At 32.6% G+C, this 23423-nt stretch overlaps 2 protein-coding genes across 2 annotated transcripts in view; both read left to right on the forward strand.

The window, feature by feature from the left end:
* LOC127718278 (ankyrin-1-like) overlaps positions 1–11475 on the forward strand; it is a 28835-nt gene extending 17360 nt beyond the window's left edge. The window contains exons 4-6 of the mRNA XM_052224273.1: positions 448–637; positions 4915–4989; positions 7875–11475. Coding sequence (XP_052080233.1) covers positions 448–637; positions 4915–4989; positions 7875–11455 — 3846 coding nt within the window. The 3' untranslated portion in view covers positions 11456–11475. The remainder of the gene's footprint in view (positions 1–447; positions 638–4914; positions 4990–7874) is intronic.
* Positions 11459–19174, forward strand: LOC127718766 (ankyrin repeat domain-containing protein 50-like; the record flags this gene model as incomplete). The annotated part of the gene is made up of 1 exon (XM_052224818.1): positions 11459–19174. A coding segment is annotated over one exon (1707 nt), but the record flags the coding sequence as incomplete, so codon positions are not given.
* Between the last annotated feature and the right edge of the window lie 4249 nt (positions 19175–23423).

The raw sequence follows: 23423 nt of genomic DNA on the forward strand, positions 1-23423 counted from the left end.
AAGCAAGATGACACTATTCATAAAACTACTAATTTAAAATTCCTCGTTGATAGAATTAGAAATTGTTGAGAATCTATGGTTCAAACTCCCTTAAACAAAGTGTACCTTAGATGTTTTAGGCGATTCTTTTCATGTCCCTGTTTGGTCATATATTTTATTACATTTCTATGTATTTATACATCCTTGGCTTTTTAATGTTTATGTTTGAGAGTTCCTGATGAAGATGAATTTAGAAAAGACACTTCGGAGGCACGAAATTCATAAAGTGTTATTGACATTGCAGAGGATGTTGAATACAAAAAAGAAAGAAACACACACAGCCACCTATTGAAAAGAAAAAACATTCCTCCTGAAATTTTTGGCAGTTAGTGAAGGACTGATTGAAATATAAATGGTTAAAATAAAGAGGCTTTGCTTATTTTTGAAAACATTTTTATAATATTCTAGGCTATTGGTAGATTAGGTGGACCACTAATGAAGAAGGATTGTGATCAGTTAACGGCAAAGGTACTCGATCAAACAAATAAAGAAATCATTCTGGAAATAAATAAATCAAAGAATGAGATTGAGGAAATGAAACAGTCATTCAAGAATTTAAAAATATCTCATGAAGAGGAACGAGCAAAGAATGTGGAAAGTAAATATATAGTAAAGTATAAGATGATTCCCCTTAATGTACGACTAGTGTAACAAAAAATCCTATTGCATAATTAAAAATACCGTACGACTAATTGTATACAATAATATTTATAACCAGGTCTCGGATAGTTAGTTATCAACTAATTAATAGGCATGTGTTTACTTTCAATGTTTGTGGAATTTGCAAGGTGCTTTGTCGATGTTAGTGTTCATGGTATATAATCAAATCGATCCGGTCGTCAAATTATCATTTTGTACCAAGAATTACTGGAAAAAAGATGGTATTGTTTAGAAGGACCAGGACAAGAATACGTTCAATATTTATACTTTGAAATTGCGTACAAGACTGACATGGGTTGATGATTGTCTTAACTCTGCTGTTGGTATATAATTATTTCTGAGGACTGAGACATTCGATTTGATACAAACATTTTCAAAGAGGTATTGTGTCCACGTTTTGAAGCGAGTGTTTATTGATGAGACCATGACTTGGTTCTGCTCTGAGTGTCTGTTTATATTTCATAGATTTTATGCAAGTTTATCACAAACTTCCTAATTATTAGGTCTTTCCACTTTTCTGTGGAAAGACCTATTGATTTTGTTCTGATTATTATTATTTTTTCTTCCGCCAAACCCTTTTCTTGCGGTGTAAAGTTGTTTCGCAAGATGTCGCTTAGATATTTTAGATTGCGCTTTAAAAACTGATCTTGTTAAGCCGAAGACTTTTTTATTGTAAGAGTTATCTCCCCAAACACTGTTTTTCTTGTTAGTGTATCTCCTCCATAACCAAAAGAGATAACGACAAAATTCTTTTTCATATTTTTTCGTTACATCCTCAGAAATTTTTGGCTGGTGGATCGAAGCGATCCGGTGAAATCTTATAGGAGTTATCTACCTTTACCAAATAAATTTGTCGTTATGTTTTTGTATCTCATAAACCGTAAGCCGTACAAACCTAGAATCTTGTTATTTGAGGTCCTTGGGTCCTAACTTAGAAAATGAGGTTAAAGTCGAAGGTCAAGGTCATATTCTCAATTTTGACTTTTGCTTGTTTTTCGCATTTTCCCTGACACTTTTAAAGTTATTACTAAAGAACTAGTGCAAAATGTTTGCTTTATTGTGATGAAGATATGATACATTTGGTCTGAAACAATCCAATAAGACCTAAATGGAGTAATTGCCCTTGAAATATTTTATTTTAAGGTAAATTGATTATTACCTCAGATTGGTACATGATGAAGCCATAAGGTCTTTTGCAAAATGTTGGGTGACATATGACCTTGAAAATGTCAACCGGAAGTGACCTTGAGTGAACCGGAAGTAGTCATTTTTGCACTTATTTCATGTAAAAGTACCTAGAAACCATATGTTTTTTTAAATGGGCATACATCAACCTATCATTTGAGACCAAAAGTGACATTTTATAAACCGAAAGTAGCAAATTATTTCCTTATTACAGGCATAAGTATATAATAAGTATATATTTTTGGAATCAGTGTGAATAAAGCTATCATTTGAGATCGGAAGCGACATTTTCTTAACCGGAAGGAGCCAATAATCTCCCTTATTTCAGGCAAAAGTATATAGAAACCATATATTTAGTGAAATGTTATGAAGAAACCTATGATCGGACGCCAAAAGTAACTTTGAGTAAATCAGAAGTAGCTACCTATCAATTATTAAGAAAATTGTAGTTGAAAGACCGTCAATTGTTCTCTGAACAATTGGTTTTCAATTTTAATCTTTTTTCTTTATTTATCTCAGAAAACTAAACGAACCCAAGTTTCAGTTTCAAGTATAAGAAGCGGCTGATCGCGATATATACTTTATCTGAAATGTTGGCCAACAGGATTTGATTTGAAAATATGTGGTTCGTATATATACAACAGTAAGCCACGGCTTTTCACGAATCACCCATTTAACAAATACTTATAAGAACAGAAACATGCAAATGTGAAAAGTTTGTAGAGAATGTACACAATTGATCTTGTTTGAGACCGACATGTTGGAAGAAATTATAATTTTTAAAGGGAAATGTACCAATTTTAAGCCAGAATTGTTGTTAGATGTCTTGACTTAAATTAGCCAATTTGAGCCTTTGCCCTTTCTTGGACGTTTGTTGTTTGTTGTCTGTAATTAACTAACATCATTCATAAGCTGAACCTGGTTTTAAAGCTAGCAAAACCTCCCGCTTATATGGCAATGTTAAAAATACCGCTAAAATGACAACATTAAGTGACAGGAATACAGTACAAACAAACGTAAGAACACTCAGCACAGAGAATACATAAATAAATTATATAATAATTCATTACAACATGTAAACTGCAGAATAACAACGAACACCTCCCATGAATTAACGACAGCACCCCGGACACCACAAACGAAATATAAACTGAGCGTCATATAAATGGATCAACGTCACAAAAAGTGACGTATTTTTTGTGACGTTTATATCATCACAGGTAAATTTCTAAAAATAAAATAGATTTGTTTTATTTATAGACACGTACAAGAATATTAAATTGGAATTGAGTATGTAATGTTGATATTTTATGTATTTTCTAACTATGCCACGAATATTAAAATGGAAATGTGTTTGTAATGGTGTTATTATTTGTATTTCCTAACCAATTCGGGTTTTCTTCTAAATAAAACTGTGTATAAACAAAATTATCCTGTGCACAAAGTTGCTTTAAACTTAAAATCATTTAAATAAAGTAGCTGATTTTTTATCTTAACTTTTACATACATATAGAAAATTGAAAAAAAAATAATAACTGTAATATAAGGCAAGATCATGTAAGACCTAACAGTAAACACACATGAAAACAAACAACATAAAACAAAAACATGTAGACGAACCACAAGTAACTTGACTATACTGACAAGTAAGACATATATGAATTGTACCGAAAATACAGAATGCAGAACACAAAAGAAATAAACAGACAACAACTCAGCACAAAATGACCCACCGGACCCACACGTAAAAGAAAGTAACAACAAAATGACCGAAAGTGGAATACATGTATATGAATACCAAACCACATCGTCTCCAACAGCGAACATAAGACATAACAAAATATTCAACCGGTCTTACAAAAGAAACATCATAACTAAATACAGGAATGTTGTATATATAAATACCGAGACACGTCGTATAACAATGCGAATTCAAACTCGGCAAAACATTCATTTTCGGGAATAGGTCACGTTCGAAACTAAGCAGACCACACGGTATAGATGGAAAGCCACAATCTAAGACGTGGTTAAAATGTCGTTAGATAGTTAAGACACAGACAAATCGTAAAGATCAACCAATTCGTGATGATGTCCATAAAATTTACGGAGTGTCATTTTTAATCTTTTCCTCCTCATTACTCTGTTGGAGCAGTTTCTGCGTAAGGAGGAAACTCCTGTATATGAATTCCGTATAGTGTGACCATGCACGAGCATAGCGTATCAATTGAGATATGTAAACACCATACGACAAGGCAGAGAGTATGTTACTGCTTAGAAAATGGATATTGATAATTTTGAGGTTGAAATCATCCCGTTTGTCATATATTTTATATTCTTTTTTAAAGTTCCATCTATATTTCACATGTATATTTTATTTTCAATCTACTTGTAACTAACCAGCTGATTGCTGTATATTTCTGTTATGAATCTTCAACATTGTGCAAATGTGTGAATTATACATGTATTATTTCATGCAGTTGCATGTACTAATTGCAGTGTATATACTTTTAAATGACCAAGAATACTAGTAAAACGTAAAATAACGAAAATACCGAACTATAAGGAAAATTCAAAACGGAAAGTCCCTTATCAAATGGCAAAATCAAGAGCTCAAACACATCAAACGAATGGAAAACAAATGTCATATTCATGACTTCGTACAGGCATTTCCTTATACAGAAAATTATGAATGAAACCTGGTTTCATAGCTAGCTAAACCTCTCACTTGTATGACAGTTGCATAAAATTTCATTATATTGACAACAATGTGTAAACAAAACAAACAGAAACTTCTTTGTTATCATCCGTGAAGTCTAATGATTTATTTTACCAAATCATGTAAGGACAATATCAACATTTGGAATTAAACTCCATTGGTTTTGTACAACTATACAGTAGTATAAAACCCATTGACTTACACAATGTTACAGAGACAAAGTTACAGTTCTGACGTTCACTGTAGGATATTCACATGAAATATGGTTTACATTATTGATTGGTTTGCACTCAACAGAAAATACTTTTTTTTAGCAAAAGCAGAACTATTGACAGAAATTGAGGAATTAAAAACAGAGCAGAAAGAAATTATTCCAAAGAACATTAGAGGTAAGCTGTTTCCACATATTGACACAACTGGACGATTTCCTAACATGCTTTCAACTTATTCACAATTCTCGGCATAGCCTCTGTCCTAACGTATGTCGTATCCATATCTCAACTGATATGTTGCCCAATACCAAAACTCACATAATACAGACTTCATAAACACCAAAGCAAGAGATGGGTTACGCATGAATTAGGCGTGTTCAGGTATTAAAAGGAAAAGAATGTTAACATTGAAAGTGAAACAAAGGTAAACCATTTATTGACTGATTCGATCCACAAATACTCATTCTTATACAGGTTAAAAAGATGATTGACATATATTCATATCTATAATATGAAATCAAACAGACCTAGAAAAATCCAACTGCACGTGTTCACTTTCTGTTAATATTTATATTCGTGTTAATATCGGGTTATATGACCGTCGGCAGTCTTCGGAGGTCATCTCGATGGTTAATTAGATGGTGTCTAGACAAAAATACACACAAAGACCATGCGTTGTTATTGTTTATTTTGTATTTTTGATATACGTTTTAGTATGTTATAAATCAAATATGAGAATTTGAGTAAAATCGGTGAACATGAATTTGGCAGTTAATGCCCCTTTAAGGAACTAACAATCAAACAATAGGTATTTAAATTGTACTTAAAACATTAACAAGTCAATCAACCACCATGATTAGTAGCAAACTGCACCAACCACCAACATATTTTGCATTTTTGTGAGCCGTAAATATCAAACGAAAACGGTGCATGAACAGGAAGACACAACTTAAGAAATATCCAATACCTAAAATTAGATAAATGAAACGAACTATTTTTTTTAAAATAATACTGATTATTTTTATATTTACTGCAGAGTTTTTAAATTTGCGTTTCCTGTCTTAAAAAAATGCACTACGATATAACTGGTTTTTTTTCGGACCAGTGTTTGTCATATGTCTGTTTTGTTTTACTAACGTCATTCTGTCGGGCTGTTCAATACAGTTTTTATCAGAATTCTTCGACTGTTTTATAAATTGTTTATGTATTCTGTTATTGTAATTCTTATTCAATGTTATGACTTTCGGTTTGATTTAATTTTCTCATAACCCTTACTTAATCATAATTTTACTAAATGGCAAGAAATAAAAATAAAAATTTTCTCCTTGATAATATTCATGTACGTTTCGCCAATAAGTTTATCGACAGGTTGTAGGTATTCCTATGGACTTCCATTGCGTCCTTTTAATAGTAGACTTGATCTTGTACTGTTATGAATTACAGTTTACGACAAATTTCAGTAAAGACCCGTCTAAATTGCATTTAATTGATGAATTCAACAACACTTACCGTTATCTTGATTATATTTTTTCGCTAAATAATCAAGAATTTTCTAAATATACTGCCGAGTTTTACCCAACGAAACTTACTGTAAATAAATCAAATATTAACGGTAATAACTGTTCTTTTCTAGATTAAGACATTTCAGTTTTACACGGGAAACTCTACACTAAAATTTTCGACAAAAGGGACGATTTTTCGTTCCGTATTTTTAATTTTTCTTTTTTAGACGGTGATGTGCCTTTGTCGCCATCTTACGGTGTTTATTTATCACAACTCGATCGCTATGCCCGTGTCTAGTGTAACGTTTTGGATTTCAATGAATCTATGTATCATTGGTAAATTATTAAATCATGGATTTCGTTACCACAAATTACTTAAAACCTTTACTAAATTCTTTCATAGATATAAAGATTTGGTTTTGAAGTTGTTGTATCTATAGAAAGTTTATTTTAAACGAGATAGCACATCCTCATTTTTACGGAGATGTTGTTTACCGAGCCTGGAAATTTGGAAACGATCCGGGTAAACTTATCGATCCTTTAAATAAACTTTTTCTAAAAGGTTACCAATTCAAAACTATAATTAGATCTTTGAATTTTACTTTTATTGGTATTAATATAGATTTTGTTATCAGTGTATTAAGATCAAACTAAATATTATTTGTATATACATATGCACATTTATGGCTCTACAATCTATCGATACCTGTATCTTGGCATTGTACAAGGTGATGTTTTTGTCTGACTGTTTATGACGTATTTACACTAAATCCATTGGAGGTTGGATGTGTACTGATTGATCTTTTAGTCTTAGATGCATGATATAGTTCATTAATTGTTATTGGCTTTGAACTAGTTATCAGTAACTGCGAGTATTCTCATATCTATACTTAGTGTCTTTCTGTTGTGTGGATGTATAAGTAACCGTCCACGTCCACTCTGTGTTTTTGTTAGATGTATTTTTATTTGTATCAATCTGATGAGTTAAGCCTTTTTTCAATTTATTTTTATAGTTTGTTCTTGTGTTGTACTGTTACACCACTGTATCCCAGGTTTTGGGGAGGGTTGGTGCCTTCAGACTAGTTTAACCCCGCCACATTCTGTATGTGCATGTCCCAAGTCAGGAGCATGTAATTCAGTGGTTGTCGTTTGTTGCTGTGTAACAAATTTGTTTTTCGTTCATTAGTTTGTACATAAATCAGGCCGTTAGTTTTCTCGTTTGAATTGTTTTACATTCGTCATTTTGGGGTCTTTTATAACTGACTTTGCGGTATGGGATTTGCTAAATATTGAAGACCGAACGGTGACCAATAGTTGTGAATTTGTGTGTCATTTGGTTTCTTTGTGGAGAGTTGTCTCATTGACAATCATACCACATCTTCTTATTTTTACAAGTCATATAACCTTTATCAATTATCTTATATCAGAAAATGTATTAGTAATCAGAACAATATTTTGAAGTTTGATCATGATCATAGATTTAATGAGTATAATTTTTTAGTTAGGATTTTGCAAGCTGTGTCATTATTATCCTTGAAAGACTTTATTTACATAATTTAGATCAGATAATTAAACAAATTGAAGAATGGGAATGGAAAGATCAGATGTTTGTGACTACAAAAGCTAGCGATCACGTCATGAAATATTTACAAGACAACAGCTGTGTGACCTTGACTGCCCCAGCAGGAGTAGGGAAATCATTTATCGCTAGACATACAGCACTGGTTTTACAGAAGGAGGGATACACAATAATACCAGTTCATTCACCATCTGATATACGAGATTATTACCAACCTGGTAAACAGACAGTCTTCATTGTAGATGATATCTTTGGAAATTTCACTGCCAACCAACAACAGATTGAGACCTGGGTACAAATGCTACCTGTGATAAACACAATTATGGCAGACAAGAGTTGTAAGATGATTGTATGTTGTAGATTGCAAGTTTATAAAGATGAGAAGTTTGTAATGTTATCCCCTTTGGTACACTGCGAATGTAACTTAATATCCGATGAATTATGTCTTACAGAAAACGAAAAAACAAAAATAGCATATAAGTATATTGGTACAAAAAGTAAGAATCTTAATGAAATTGCTAGGCATTGTGAATTCTTCCCTCTTTTATGTTATCTTTATCATGAAAAAAAAGGTACAGATGTCAAAGAATTTTTCAGAATTCCTTTTGATGTCTATAAAAAAGAGTTGGACAATTTAGGCAGACATGGAGATGAAGGAAAACATAAAATTTGCAGTCTTGCTTTATGTATTTTATTTAATAATCGACTATTAGAGAAATGGTTCCAGGGTAAAGTTACTGATGAACAACGACATATCATAGAAGACACATGTGAGGCTTGTAAATTGAACAGAAGTACATCCAAGGCAGAACTTAAAGTGGCACTTGACTCTTTAGATGGTACATTTATATGTAAAGAGAATGGAATTTATAGTATCATACATGATAAACTGTTTGACTTCATTGCTTATTTCTTTGGTCAGAAAATGATTGAATGTTTGATAGAACATGGTGATAGTTGTTTTGTAAATGAACGTTTTCTTTGGATCAAATCACCAGATGACAAAATGAAAACAATAGACTTCATTATTGAAATACAAGATCAATATTTAGATAAATATTTGAAAAGGTTGATAGAGAACTGGTTAGCAGGAATGGTAGCATTAGTATTTAGTAGCACTAATATGAAAGCATTATCATTCAGACAACAGTTATTACAGTATTTAATACGACTGGACAAAGTACAACAAATAACATTGGCTAATACCAAAGATGCAGTGATATCAAATGAGGAATGTGGATCAGGTACTACTCCTCTAATATTGACTTGTCGTGATGGGTATACAGATATGATACAGTGGTTGTTAGATAATGAAGTGGATGTTGATTATTATAAAGATGACAGGGTCACTGCCCTGAACATGGCATGTTGTAAAGGTTATTCTGCTATTGTGAGTATGTTATTAGAGAAGAATCCTAATGTTGATCTATGTGAAAAAAGCGGCTGTAGTCCTTTGTTAATATCAAGTCAGAAAGGATATACTTATATAGTTAGGTTGCTGTTAAAGATGAATCCTAACGTAGATTTATGTAACAATAATGGCAGCAGTCCTCTGTTACTGGCAAGTCAGAAAGGACATACTGATATAGTAAGGTTGTTGTTGGAAAAGAATACTAATATTGTTCTATGCAATAATAATGGCAGAAATGCTCTACTTATGGCAAGTCAGAAGGGACATACTTCTATAGTAAGGCTGCTGTTAGAGAGGAATCCTGATGTTGATCTATGTACCAATCTGGGGGTCTCTGCACTTACCAAGGTTTGCTATAAAGGGTATACTCCAATTGTTAAAATGTTATTAGACAAGAATATTAATGTTGATTTATTTGACAATAAAGGCTATAGTCCACTCTACATGGCCAGTCAAGGAGGACATGCCGATATAGTAAGGTTGCTTTTAGAGAGGGAACCTAATATTGATTTATGTAGCAAAAATTCCTGTAGTTCTCTGTTGACTGCAAGTCAGAATGGTCATACTGATATAGTGAGGTTTTTTTTAGAGAGGAGACCTAATGTTGATCTATGCAACCATAATAGGCATAGTCCCCTGTACATGGCATGTCAGAATGGGCATACTGATATAGTAAAGTTGCTGTTAGAGAGAAACCCTAAAGTTGATCTATGTAACATACATGGGGTCACTGCACTTAACAGGGCAAGTTATAAAGGGTATACAATTATTGTGACCACGTTATTACACAAAAATCCTAATATTGATTTATGTGATAAAAATGGCTGTAGTCCTTTGTACATGGCAAGTCAAGAAGGACATACTGATGTAGTAAGGTTGCTTTTAGAAAGGAACCCTAATGTGGATCTCTATGATAAAGATGGATGTAGTCCTCTGTACATAGCAAGTCGGCATAGCCATACTGATATAGTGAGGTTGCTGTTAGTGAGGAATGCTAGTGTTGATCTATGTACCAACGACAGCTGTAGTCCTCTGTACATTGCAAGTATGAATGGGCATACTGATATAGTAAAATTGCTGTTAGAGAGAAATGCTAATGATGATTTATGTAACATTATTTACTGTAGTCCTCTCTTAGTTGCAAGTCAGAAGGGACATACTGACATAGTGAGGCTGCTCTTGGTGAGAAATCCTTATATTGATCTGTGTAGCAAACAAGGGGTCACTGCACTCAGTTTTGCATGTGAGGGAGGGTATCCTGACATTGTGAACATGTTATTAGAGAAGAATGCGAACATTGATCTATGCGACACAAATGACAGTAGTCCATTGTTCAAAGCAAGTATAAATGGACATACTGATATAGTAAGGCTGCTGTTACAAAGGAATCCTTGTGTTGATCTATGTGACCTTAACGGTTTAAGTCCTTTATTAGCAGCTAGTATGAAAGGACATATTGATATAGTTCGGTTGCTATTACAAAAGAACCATAAAGTTGATGTATGTTGCATTCAAGGATTTAGTCCTCTGCTCGTAGCAACCATGGAAGGACATACTGACATAGTAAGGTTGCTTTTACAAAAGAACCCTTGTGTCGATCAATGTAGCATTTATGGTATAAGTCCTTTGTTCGTAGCATGTGATAATGGGCATTATGATATAGTACATATGTTGTTAGCTAGGAATCCTAACATTAATATATGTGTCAATATTGACTATAGTCTTTTTCGCACAGTTAGGCAAAATGTAAATAAAACTTTTGGAGAGTCTCTGTCAGAACTGATCCTTGATCCATGTTACTTTGAAAATGGAACTTGTCCTCTGTATGTAGCTAGTCGTGCAGGGCATACTGAAATAGTTAGATTGCTATTAAAGAATTGTCCCAACATTAATTTATGTGACAAAGATGGCTGTAGTCCTCTGTACGTTGCAATTCGGAATGGACATACTGATATAGTAAGGTTGCTGTTAAAAAAGAACGCTAATATTGATTTATGTAACACAGATGGGGCTACCGCACTGATCCTTGCATGTTATCAAGGGAATATTTCTTTTGTGAGTATGTTATTAGAGAAGAATCCTAACGTTAATCTATGTGCCAAATGCTGTAGTCCTTTGTACATTGCAATTCGGATTGGTCATACTGATTAAGTTAGGTTACTGTTAAAGAAGAACGTTAATGTTGATCTATGTGACACAGGTGGGGCCACTGCACTGTTCATTGCATGTTTTCAAGGGAATACGTCTTTTGTGAGTATGTTATTGGAGAAGAACGCTAATATTGATGTATGCACCAAAAATGGAAGTAGTCCTCTGTACGTAGCAAGTCAAGAAGGCCACGCTAATGTTGTAAGATTGCTCTTAGAAAGAAAACCTAATATTAATCTTTGTAACATAGATAAGGTCAGTGCACTAGCCATTGCAAGTTATTATGGGTATTTAACTGTCGTGAGCATGCTATTAGAGAAGAATCCTTATGTAAATTTTTGTGATAAAAATGGGTGTAGTCCTCTGTTCATGGCAAGTGCAAACGGACATACTGGTGTAGTGAGATTGCTTTTAGAGAGGAACCCAAATGTTAATCTTTGTAATAGAGAACACTGTAGTCCTCTGTGGATTGCAATTGCAAAAGGACATACTGATATAGTAAGGTTACTATTAGAGAGGAAATCTAATGTTGATCTATGTAACATCAATGGCTGCAGTCCATTGTATTTGGTAAGTGTGAAAGGACAAACTGGTATACTAAGGCTACTGTTAGAGAAAAGTCCTAACATAGATCTGTGTGATATAGATGGGAATAGTCCTCAGATAATGGCAAGTCGGACTGGGCATACTAGTATAGTAAGGTTACTGTTAGAGGGGAATGCTAATATTAACTTATGTGACACTCATGGCAGAAGTCCTCGGATAATGGCAAGTTGGTTTGGGCATACTGATGTAGTAAGGTTACTGTTAGAGTGGAATGCTAATGTTGATCTATCTAACGCTGATGGTATTAGTCCTCTGTTAATGGCAATTATGATTGGATACACTGATACAGCGAGGTTGCTGTTAGAGAATGATCCTAACGTTGATCAATGTGACAATACTGGCTGTAGTCCTTTATTAATGGCAATTCAAAACGAACATGCTGATATAGTAAAGTTGCTATTACAGAAGAACCCTAACATTAATCTATGTAGAGATGATGGCTTTACACCGCTGATCACATCATGCGCCACCAACAACACCAGTATAGTACAGCTATTGATTCAACATAACCCGAAACCGAACATTAATGCCCAGACAAATGATGGTGGTAATGCTTTATATTTCAGTTCAATTAATGGAAATGTAGAAATAACTCGGTTACTTTTAGAGAACAATGCTAACTGTAATAGTTGTATCCATGGGAAACATTATATAACCGATATATTAAGTAACCATCCAACGATAACATTAGACCAAGTAAAAAAAAATTGTTTTGATTGTCTTGCAAATAATGGGTCATCAGATATAAAAGATTATGTCAGTAGGAAGTCAGCAGATTATTCCTTTGATGTAGAAGCTGGGTCTTCTCCATTGCACATTGCCTGTTTTATTGGTAGGAAAGATGTAGTCAGTTGTCTTCTGGATCACCATGCTAACATCAATTTGAAAAAAGAAGATGGCACCACACCATTGTTTTATGCATGTGAAGTAGGACATGATGATATTGTACGATTATTGTTAGGCAAAGGAGCAGATACAGGCATATGTAAAATTGATGGGAAATTCCCTTTGACCATTGCAATTGATAATGGACATAGATCTGTGATAGATATGATGAAAGCACACATTCTATATCATATGCTTTTGGTATTGATGGGTCATGTTTGATTTCAATCGTTCAGTCCTAATGTACATTTTTCAATTTTGTACTGGTACTAGATTATGAACCTAGCTACCTGAAATTTGTGTCATGGCTTTATCAGTTTAAATAAAAAAATCAGAAAGATATTGATTGAGGGATTGAAGATGACAATGCTAAGATTACAAAACAAACAACAAAAAAGTCGGTTGAATTCTACAAAAATAAAGTACTATTAAGTTTTTGATTATTTCTTGAGTATATTAGTCTTATTTGTTTCCTATATGAATTATGTACTTTGAATACATAACCTTCCTGGAGAAAAAAGATAATCATTGATTTCCAACAGAGTGATTAAATTCAACAGGGACAATTGATGATCAATGCCAAATGGAAAAAACAATATTAAGACAATGATAACTGGATATCACAATCAATTATAGAAAGAACAAAAGTAGCAAAATATCAACAGAAGATATGATGGCATGATCAATTCAAAAACTATAAGAAAGTGGCAATTGAAGATCGACCGAAACAAAATGGAGAAAAACTAACATAGTATAAATGGAAGATCTGACATCATAATCGGTTTGACTAATAGTAAGAAGGTGATTACCAGATGTCTAACATTGATAAAAAGCAAAACAACAAAAAGTAACAACAAAAAAACCGTAATAGAAGTTGCAATTGAATATCTGACATCTACAAAAGATCGAAAAAGAAAAAAAGAAAAAAAGTGAAAGCAAAGGTCTGACATAAACACAGGATGAGTAAATAATATAGTAGATACAACTCAAATAGAAATAGATAATTAAAAAGTAATGAAAAAACCCCGATGTTTTGGAATCAAAACCAATGACAAAGGTGGTAAGAGATGAACGAAGATCTTTAATGACAGAATGGAGAAACACAAATGTAATGAGGCAAAACCAGGAGATCTGACATCCCCAACAATATATATGAAATCATAAAAAAGCACAAAGGTAACGAAGTTACTACAGAAGTTCTTACTTTAATAGATAAACAAAAAACCCTGAAAGGTAAAAAAAAATACAAGAAACACTTTGACAACTAAAAAAGCTAAAAAGCTTAAAGACATGAAATGGATTGAAATTGGACCTTCAAACGCAAGTTAATTTAGATTTTCATCATTTAGGCATAAACAGTTCCAAAATTAGTGTTGTTGGTTGTTTACAGCTGTTAATTTGTTGACGTAATTTTTTCTTACATTTCTTAACATTGACCCGATCATTTTCTGTCAATTACGTTCCAAGATAGCTAAAGACTCCTAATCAACCTTATTGACACAAACAACAGCTCAATTTGATTGATACATGCAAATAGCTTCAGAAAAGCTAAATATTCCATGTGTAATTTTGTCCTTTCTGTATAAAAAAAACTCTATGTATTGCCTTGTGTCAATATCACTGTAATGGTGTATACATTGAGTATACAATATCCGAATTACTAGAAAACAGATGAAACCATAAACATAATAAACACACAAATGAATCAACATGCTATCCCAGTAGTTATCTTTATGTAAAGGTGTGAATATCTGTGATCACTTCATCAAGGAATTATAGTTGTTATTTGTTTCTTTAATAATCTTACCCAAAATCAAAACATTAGCAAGTTAAAGAAATTTTGATAATATCATCCTAAAATTACTACTTTGTTTGACATCATTTCAATGTGTACTTTTCAAAACCTCCTCGAAACAAACGTCTCCCCAACATCGATAGCCCCTAAATGCAAAACATACTTCAGTGAAGGAGCAAACTATAGGTAGAAAGTATTTTGAATAGAAGTTAGAAAACATTTTATATGACTTTCAATGAAAAAATGTAATATTATGTAGCATTGTAGTTAGATTGTTCGTATATTTTGTTACAGAATGTGCTTATCATATTTAAGAAAAAGTTAGGTTCATGTGCTACAGTGTGATGTTTTTGTTCAATAATCATGTATTTTTTTTTTATCTAAAATGAAATAAATTAAAAATATTTTATACCCATTTTAGCACTTTTACTACAACTATCTTGCAAACTTTCATTGATGGACAGGATCTTTAGATTATCAGCAGTTTTTGACACATTTTAGAATGTTAGCTTTTCATATTGAAATTATGATAGGTAGGCAAAATCTGTAATCCACAAAACCAATTAACAAAACACTGCAAAAATGCCAATATAATGAAACTTCAAACAACTCCGTATGAGAGTTGTTGTCCTTGAATACAGAATTTTCACCGTTTCAGAGTTTCTGTCCATGAAGCATGTTTAAATCAGTGTGATTTGGTTCTATTAAACAGCCATAAGGGGTTCACCATATTCTCTTGACATGTTGTTTTCAGCATATTCTTTTTGACATGTTATGTTATTTGTGATATTTTGATGTAATCTTATTTTATCATTTACCTCCTCAACAGTGTTTGTAAATTTTATCTAATCACTATAGCGCTATAGATTCATTGGGAAAAATATCTTTATGACACTTTATGTCTACTTACTGTCAGTGACTGATTATGTAGATATAGTCTAATGTTCAATAGCTGTCAATGTATTTGTATATACATATATATCATGTATATAATGTAGTCTTATTTGTAATACTATTGTGTTTTTATTGAAAAAATATTTTTCTGTGACCTAACATTGAATCACTGCCTTTTGTCTTGTAAAGATATTTCGATGTACCCTAATGTTTAATGATTGACACTATGTGTGTAAAGAAATATATTATTTTGGTTTTATAATGACTGTCGGTATCATTGTGTATATATAGACAGATGATTTTAATGTAACCTTAGGTTTGATAATTTTCAATGTGTTTCTACATGTAGAAACATAGATTTTGATGTTAACTTATTTTCAACTACTATCACTTTGTTTATATTGAAACATATAATTTACTATAACTTTTAATATCTCTATCTGAGTTGACAAAAGGCGATATTTTCAATCCATCTGAGTGTGGCTAATGGCATTATTTTTATATAAAGACATCTTGTTATTTAAACCTTGTCGATTGTCATAGTATTTGTAAACTCCAGTATTTATTTGCACCAGTGTAAATAGCTGTCATTGTGTAACACATGTACAAACAAATATTTTGCTCAAACTTTCAGTTTAATTACTGCAATAGTTTTTGAATAGAGTAAAACTTACAGTTATCATAACATTTAAAGACTGTTCCCATGTTTTTATATTGATATACTTGTTCTTTAGTTATAGGAGTAAAATTGGCTAAATATATATTTTTGCTTTAATGCTTCAAACCATTTGAAAATAATAATCGTTTGACTCATAGATTAAAGACCCCATTAAAGATGTTCCACATGGCTTGCATATTCATTATTCTACGTAGGTGAATTAATTCTTTGGCATCCCAACATCATGCAAGGCACCGATCATTTATCTTTTGTATGAGGTCATGTGTTATTTTCTCAATGGGAGATTCAATGTCATATTTTTTTTCTTGCAAATTTTCAAATGCTAAAAGAACATGCTCCTACCCACCCATCCCCCTTTACAAAAGATTGACGGCCGGCCTAATCCATTGTGTATATTGATTCTTAATGTTTCCTTTAAAAAAATTAGATTTTGCAATTGCTACTTATCATTCGTATTTTTATTTACAGTTTAAAAAAGCATGCCTTTACACTAAATGTACTTTTTGTTAAGGTTTCTGTTTTATGTATATTGTGTAATGCTTTGAAATGCACAAGTTTTAAAATCTTTAATTTCCTGAAACATTTTTCTTTTATCCTCAAAATAAAATATAAAGCAGTAAGACATTTTAGAGTATGTTTAGAAAGAATGCATTAAATCTTCATGTTGAAATTTCTTATAGATTTATAGTATTTCTCAACATATAGTACTTTGAAATGTCTAGATTTTGAAATGTAGTTATTTTTTTCAGACAGAAACAACTGATACCACTTGAATTCAGAATTTTTCATTCATCATTAGCTATCATTTAGTATTTTTCCTTACTTTGTGAGGATTTTCTGTGAGGTTTTGTATTATGATTTTAGCTAGGGAGTTTTTTTTTACCAAAAGTATAATATGTGTATGGTAAATCTTGTTTTTTTAATACAATTGTACATATAATATGTGTATGGCGAGTCTTGTTTTTAATACCATTGTACATATACTATGTGTATGGTGAATCTTGTTTTTACATACAATTGTACATATAATATGTGTATGGTGAATCTTGTTTTTAAGACGACTGTACATTTAATAAGTGTATGGTAAATCTTGTTTTAAGACGATTGTACATATTATATGTGTATTGTGAATCTTGTTTTTAATACCATTGTACATTTGTACTGTTACTGCAATCAATGCCATGAAACAAGCAGTTTGGTTGTGAATGCGAAATGTTCAACATGTAAAATTATGAAGTGATAGTATTGTTAGTGCATGAATATTATGGCCATTATTTTATGTCAAAGCTCTAACTTTAACTATGAGTTTAAAATGCTTCTTTGTGATTATTTTGTATTATTACAGATGTAATGCAAGTCTGATATGACTGAGTTGAGTTATTATGCACGAGACAAATATTGGTTTATTAGGTTTGAGAGTTCTTGATGGAAGTAAATCCAGATATGCACTTCGGATGCACCAACTTTATAAAATACACATAACAATGTAAATATCAAAATATTCAGTGAAAAGAAACAATTGTTTGTATTGTACATATCATGTTATATCAATTATAATACCATTATTGTTTGTGTATAAATCTAATTTCAGTACAATTTTAAGTTTCTTTTTTTATCGGTATACATGGCAACAAATCCTTGAGCCATCCATTAAATTTCATAGAATTGAGATGAACTATACCGATAGCTGATTAACAATTTCAAATCTAATTTCTTGAAGATCGTGTAATCAATTGGACAAGTACTTCCAATGCTTTTTTGTTCACTTCCCTAGAATGACCCTCTGTCGTTTGGTATTTGTCAAAGTTAAAAATAAAATCTTCTCTAATCTATTTTATGGTATTCATAACTTTGCACTCAACTTGGTGTACCTTTACTAAAAATCAGAAAAATAAGTTGAATTGTTTTCTGCTTAGATATAGAAGAATGAAAATTGTTTTAAAAAATGTGTATTCATATAGAATGCATTGAAAATTGATAAAGGAAATGTTCAATTAATAAAATAAAAAAATAATTATATTTTTTATCTAGTAAACAAAATTCATATATTCTAATATATTATTTGAATGGGTATTTATGTAAATAATGAGGGTTTTTTTTTTTCAATTGGACAAACGCAAACTTTAGCAAATGATATAATCATATAAATGTGAATTATTTTGTAAAAATGTTTCTCATAAGCCAACTCAAAGGCTGGGTATTGATTGTTTTAGAGCTAATTTCCTAATGCTTGTAGGTTAAGACTTTGGTTTGCTTGATTGCTTTGTTTGCCTAAACGTTTTCTCAAGCATTGTAATTAAGTTTAACATCTGCAAACAATCTACAATGTAAGTAGGCGTATTTAAACCCTTATATAGTTAAATTTGATAATTTGATAATGTCAAATTAAATCTGAATATAATAGATATAAGAAGATGTGGTATGAGTGCCAATGAGACAACTCTCCATCCAAGTCACAATTTGTAAAAGTAAACCATTATAGGTCAAAGTACGGCCTCCAACAAGGAGCCTTGGCTCACACCGAACAGCAAGCTATAAAGGGCACAAAAAATGACTAGTGTAAAACCATTCAAACAGGAAAACCAACGGTTTAATCTATATATAAAACGAGAAACGAGAAACACTTATGAACCACATTAACAAACGACAACCACTGAACATACATATTAACTCTGCTTATTTATATTTTTGCAGATGCTTAATTACAATTCCTGAGCAAACGTTTATTCAAACAAAGCAAGCAAGCAAGCCAACCAAAGTTTTAATCTGGATGCATTAGGAAATTAGCTCTACTGTATATTTTATCATGTTTTGTATAATGTACTATCAATGTGTGACTCAACAATTAAATAGAATTTATTTATCACTTATCTATTTATAATCTTTAAATCCTTATTTCTCTAAAACCTTTCTTTAAGCCATGAATAAAACGTATAAGAGAAATAACGAACTCCGAGTTAAATTTAAGAAGGGGAAGTCCATAAAAACTGACAAAATCAAACTTTAGACTTTTTCAAAATATAAAACAACTGTCTTATTCCTGACTTGGTACAGACATTTTCCGAGGAACACGGTGTGTTAAACCTGGTTTTATAGCTAGCTAAACATCCCACATGTATGGCAGTTTGACAGTTCTATTATATTGAAAAAATGGGTGAGCAACCCTATATACCTGCATTTTGAAAATAAAGCGGAATTTTAGATGTGTCTTCTTTGTGATGGAGAACGTTGCTGATGTTGAAAGCATGTTGTTAATTTGAAAAACTGAATTGGAAAGAATTTCCTACTTTCATCGTGTAATGGTTCTGATCTTACTGGTTTAAATAGACGGAAAAGAACTATTTCACAAATTACACGTAAATGCCTTTACATTGGGAAAGCATATTATGCATGTACATCATGTGTCAAGTGCATGAGCCCTTAAACATTTTATAATGTTTACAGGCAGTGGAAAAAGAATGATGGGATAGGTGAGAATGTATTTTAATGTGAACCAAGTGGATAAAGGAGATACAAAAGAAGGTTATCAAAACTCCCATTATGTGATTTTGATAACGAAGACTTTTTTTCACATTTGAACGAGGGTAATACCATGAATACGCTTGGATCTTAAGCTATTGTTGAATAAACTCATTACATCTACATCACTGCAGGCTGAACTTGAAAAACTTCCGTATGACACTGCAGTACCTAAATTACCGATGCGAAATTTTCTCTCTCTTTTCGGAAAGGCGTATAGGGATATTAGTATAGTAGTAAATTTTGTCACTGATTCGTACTTTCACGGATAAAGAAGGATCATGGTTCGGTTGATTAAAATGGTTATGAAGAATCGTGAATAGCGGATTTTTGTTAGCAGGCTGGCGTTGGAAAAATACTCAAGCATTGGACTAAAGATAAACGGAATCACAGGATAACAACGGCATATCCAATAGTGAGTGTCCAACAAGGAACATGGCAAAACATTTGTGTGTAGTGTTCAAAACCTATAAGTTATAGAAAAATAAAAAAGGCGAAAGATACCAAGGGGACATTCAAAACTCATGAGTCAAAGATAAATTGACCACGCAATGGCAAAAAAAAACAAAAAAAAAACAATGATAAGTCAAACCGCACTACATAAAAAACTAGAGTATGAGCAACACGAACTCTACCAAAAGCTGGGGTGATCCAAGGTGCTCCGGAAAGGTAAGCAGCTCCTGGTCTACTAGTGGTATCCGTCATGTTACTCATGGTAACTATCTAAATTCGGTGATGTCACAATGTAGAAAAGTGGACAGTATTCGAGTAACAGATTTATCAAACTTATGTTTAATCAATGAACCATGAAAATGAGGTCATGGTGAGATGAACCCTGCCAGACAGACATGTACACCATACAATAATTCCTGACACCAAATATAGTTGACCTATTGCACATAATATAAGAAAACAGACCAAAACAAAAACTAAACACTGACCAATAAACCCTGAAACTGAGGTCAAGGTCAGATGAAACCTGTCAGACTGACATGTACACCTCAGTCATTCCATACGCCAAATATAGATGACCTACTGCTTTAAGAATCCGAGGAACAGACCTAATCATGGAACTTTACCCATGATCACTGATCCATTAAATGAGGTCGAGGTCAGGTGAAACATGTCTGGCGGACACCTTGCAAGCAACATATATACCAAATATAGTGATCCTATTACTCATAATAACTGTGAAATTCACATAAGAAAAAAACTTAACTTTTTTTCAAGCAGTCACTGAACCATGAAAATGAGGTCAAAGACAACAGACATATGACAGACGGAAACTCTGTAACATAAGGCATCTCTGTATACAAGGTATGAAGCCTCCAGGACACCCTCTGAAATATAAAGCTTTATACAGATAGTCTACGACGCCGCCAGATTGTAATCATCATCTCGCATTCTGCGACTTTTGTCGAAGGCGAGACAAAAACGGAATGCCCTTTAAGGGACCACATTGACTTATTGATTCACCAGATGACTCTTCAACAAGAGTGCACATGCTGAAATGTCTCGTCTGCTTTACTGACTATTGATTTTATGTTGATAATCATAAGTATAAAGTTTCACTAAAAGTAGTACATTAACTTAACATGATCCAAGAAAGTAAGAGCAAGGTCAGATAAACCAAGCCGGAAATACATGTACACCTTACAATCATTTCATACATCGAATATAGTTGACCTATTGCTTGTAGTATACAAGTAACAGACCAAACCATGAAAACTTCATATTGACAAATGAACCATGAAAATGAGGTGAAAGTCAGATGATTCCTGCCAGACAGACATGTACAGCTTACTACCATTCCATGTATTATACTAGAAGTATCCAAGAAACAAACTTAGCCAGGAAATCTTAACATTGACCAATGACCATGAAAATGAGGTCAAGGTCAGATGATACCAGTCAGACAGGCATATAAACCTAGCAATCATTCCATACACGAATTATAGTTGACCTATTGCTTAGTTTAAGAAAAAAAAAACAGACCAAAAACACAAAAATTTAACATTGAGCAATGAGCAGTGAACCATGAAAATGAGGTCAAGGTCAAATAAAATCTGCAAGACGGACATGTACGTCGTAAAATATTTAAATACACCAAATAAAGTGACCCATTACATACAGTATTAGAAAAACAGATCAAAACACAAACACTTAACTTTAACCACTGAACCATGAAAATGAGGTCAAGGTCAGATGACACCTGCCAGTTGGACATGTACACGTTACAATCATTCCATACAACAAATATAGTAGACCTATAGCTTATAGTATCTGGGATATGGACTTGACAACGAAAACTTAACCTTGTTCACTGATCCATGAAATGAGGTCGAGGTCAAGTGAAAACTGTCTGACAAACATGAGGACTTTACAAGGTATGCACATACTCAATATAATTATCGTTTTACTCATAATAAGAGAGAAATCAACATTACAAATAAAATTCTTTTTTTTTAAGTAGTCACTGAACCATGAAAATGAGGCCAAGAACAATGGACATATGACAGACGGAAACTTCATAACATAAGGCATCTATATACAAAGTATGGATCATCCAGGTCTTCTACCTTCTGAAATATTAAGCTTTGAAGTAGTTAGTTAGCGCCACTGCCACAGGATCACAATCCCTATGACAGAAGTAGCAGGCTTGACAAAAAATGACAAATATAATACCAGCAATTCTTTTATAATACAACTTAAAGTTTATAAAGTTGTGCAACTGGATCATAAAGTGTTACCCATATCAGTGATTCCATACTGAAATTTAACAGTAGTCCGTCATTTATATTCATTCTGGCTGCAAATATTGATCTGAATTTTGATACACGAGTGATGACCAACTGTGGGTTTGTGCATCGTTCTGGTAGAATTACTGTTGGTCGAATTACGAGCATTGGACTTTTAATACAATTGTACTTGTCTAAACTTTTATTTTTGTAATGCCTGCAGATAATGAAGTGGATTTTTTGATCCAGATGACAAGATTTTACGTGGACTTTTTTTAAACGGGTCACAGATGAGGACATTCCTGTCATACCAAAACAAATAGTTGTAGGTTCTTTTGAATACTTAGTGCAAGTCCATTGACCAGATTAAAAGGGAGTTGAGTTCTCAAAAAAACATACATTTACCATACATATTCATGTGCCCATCCCAAGTCAGGAATTTTGTCACTGCAAGGTTGTTTCATGTCACTTCTTTGATAGTTTCTATCAAACTAATTGGTAAAGGCACTTTTACATTCAAATTCCAGTAAAATTGTCAACTTTTAGATTTTAACCCTGTGAGTAAAACTAATATTTAGAGTTAATTGGCCCTACAGTACCTCATTAATAACAGAACCAATCTGTTTTACTTTTTCTTGTTTCACTTCTCATCCTGTTTTCAGGGAAATTTACATATGACGATTTTGGCTATAGTTTTTTTTTCAAATTTCTAGGTTTTTTTATTAGATTTTAATGCCCAAGTTTGCTCTTTCTTTTGGCTTTATTTTTGTCCAAGGGCTAAGATGTTGAAGGTTATTCAAAAATTTCATTCATATTTTCTGAACTTTGGAGTTGTTCCTTAAATACTTTTTAAGA

The sequence above is a fragment of the Mytilus californianus genome, unplaced genomic scaffold, assembly GCF_021869535.1.
Source record: "Mytilus californianus isolate M0D057914Y unplaced genomic scaffold, xbMytCali1.0.p SCAF_10, whole genome shotgun sequence".
NCBI classification, from domain to species: domain Eukaryota; kingdom Metazoa; phylum Mollusca; class Bivalvia; order Mytilida; family Mytilidae; genus Mytilus; species Mytilus californianus.